The sequence below is a fragment of the Sinocyclocheilus grahami genome, unplaced genomic scaffold, assembly GCF_001515645.1.
Source record: "Sinocyclocheilus grahami isolate Dianchi unplaced genomic scaffold, SAMN03320097.WGS_v1.1 scaffold10482.1, whole genome shotgun sequence".
NCBI classification, from domain to species: Eukaryota; Metazoa; Chordata; class Actinopteri; order Cypriniformes; family Cyprinidae; genus Sinocyclocheilus; species Sinocyclocheilus grahami.
In genome coordinates, this window is record NW_015513260.1 from 1,725 (window position 1) to 3,789 (window position 2,065).

The 2,065-nt window shown below is 43.6% G+C and overlaps 1 protein-coding gene across 1 annotated transcript in view; it reads right to left on the reverse strand.

The window, feature by feature from the left end:
- Positions 1–5: 5 nt before the first annotated feature.
- Positions 6–2,065, reverse strand: part of LOC107578483 (N-acetylglucosamine-1-phosphotransferase subunits alpha/beta-like) — a gene marked incomplete at its 3' end in the record, with an annotated part of 4,115 nt that continues 2,055 nt past the window's right edge. The window contains exons 5-7 of the mRNA XM_016264436.1: positions 1,847–1,970; positions 1,515–1,721; positions 6–979 (exon numbers count right to left, since the gene is read on the reverse strand). Of these exons, the coding sequence (XP_016119922.1) occupies positions 6–979; positions 1,515–1,721; positions 1,847–1,970 (1,305 nt within the window). The remainder of the gene's footprint in view (positions 980–1,514; positions 1,722–1,846; positions 1,971–2,065) is intronic.

Consider the following 2,065-nt stretch of genomic DNA (forward strand, 5'->3'; position numbering starts at 1 on the left):
GTGTAATACTGGAGTTTACGACCCACTGGCCGCCCGCGGAGGTGGACTTCATTTTCTGAATCTCTCTCCTTAGACATGTTTCCCATCAGGGTGCCGAGAAGCTTAGATGCGTGGGATTTCTCTTTGCCGAACAATCTTGATTGAACCTTTGGTGTAACACCATCAATCTGGATTGGGACAAGAGATGGAGCAACAGCTGGCTCCAATTTAGAATTATTATCTCTTTCCTCTTCTTCATTTGCTCTTTTCACCCTTGCTGCTCTTTCGGCCTGATATTGACTGATTAAAGGATATTTCTGGTCTTCATTCGAGTGTTTTGCTGGCTTGTTCTGGTCTTGTTTTTCAGAGTTTTTATTGTTTAGTGAAAGCTTAGCTTTGTCTTTGAACGGGCCCAACAGCACTGCTTTGGTCAAATTAAAGCCTTTAATAGTGATGTCACCTAATGATAGCTTCTCGTTCAGTTTCTCTAACTCAAGCTTCACTTCCTCAGGCAAAAGAGATTCATTTAATGCAGGCACCTGCATAATCTCTACACCGCCATGGGCTTTCTCTCTAACTCTCGGGCCTTGTTTTTCTTTGGGAACATTTTCCAACTCAACCACTGGTTCTGGGGTCACTATGGTCGGTCTGGGCTCCTCGTCTTTCTCCCGCACCGGATTGGATATGTTTGATTTGGGGAGCTCTCGGGTATCCACGGCTACAGAGAAAGTCATGGTGAAGTCGTGGTTGTTGGCACCCTGAAAGGTGATGTTGTAGTGGATCTGGGTGGCATTGTGTCTGGGCAGCAGCAGCAGGTGGATGGTCTTCCATTTGTTGGCGACAGAAGTGTGACGGAGCACTGGGTTATCTGCAACCTGTGCCTCGGACACGCGGTTAGCCAGGCCCGAGAAGCTAAAATACGGTCGGAGCTCTCCCTGAGGCAGGGTGTAAAGCGTCTGGTTCCTCCAGAGGACGACACGGTGCAGTTGGTTGAAATTATCTTAGAAATGCACAAACAAACAGAAAATTTGTTAAATCAATTACTACTAGATTTAATCAGAAATACTCAAGTGGTTCTCAAACAGGGGGCCAGGGAATGCGGAGTTCAACATTAAAGTGTCCATAACAGTACACTGTGAACCCATCCAGTGCTATTCATTTTAATGAAAAAGATATGTTTAGGCTCATATGTTTAGCCTTGTGCAAAGTGTATGCACACCTCATCTTTCTTTTGTTCATTTAATTTAGTTAAATTTATTCTTATCAGGTTTGTGGCTTTGGTGGGGACAAAAAACAGCCCATTAAATTTGATTGACTGCAATTTTCATGTCATGGGAGGCTTCTTAATGACATTGCACATCACTTTTTAATATTAAAAATTAATTGGACCAATGATGATTCTGAAAGTTCCTAATAAATTCTACACCTTTGACAGTTCTGTTTTATTTATATATATATATATGATGGGCCTATTGTGTTACAGAGTGGGGAGACTTTCAGGTCAAAATTGTTGAGAACAACTGGTCAAGACTCACCTTGTCCGCAGTCACCCACATCGAACCCACAAGCAATAACGTTGCATGCCTGGTCACAGAACTTATCTGCCAACCAAGAGTTAGCACAGCCTTGGTTACAGAAGGACAAGCCTCCCAGTCCTCCGAGACCACCTCCGAACTGCCAAGGCTGCCCGCCTCCGATCACAGCACCGCCCGCTCCTCCGAAACGACTGCTGCCTGCAGTACCTGCAAGGAAAACAAATCAAGAAATTATGAAACAGAAATAAAGATGGGATCAGAAACATGCAATTGGTTCATGAAATTAAACATTGAGTGAATAATGACAGAATTTTTATTTTGGGTCAAAGTACCTTCACAGTCTCCTCCATCCCAATCACATGCAGAGTTGTTGCAGGCCTTGTCGCAGTAGCCGTCTTTGATCCAGGATCCTGGGCAGCCCTCAGCACAGTTTGGTACAGGCCAGGTGAGATACACCTGTAAACAGAGAAAACATCTGAGGTGATTATCAAGGTCAAAGGAGTTGTAATGGAAAATGGAAAGATTCCTTGTTTAATAATATAATATAATTC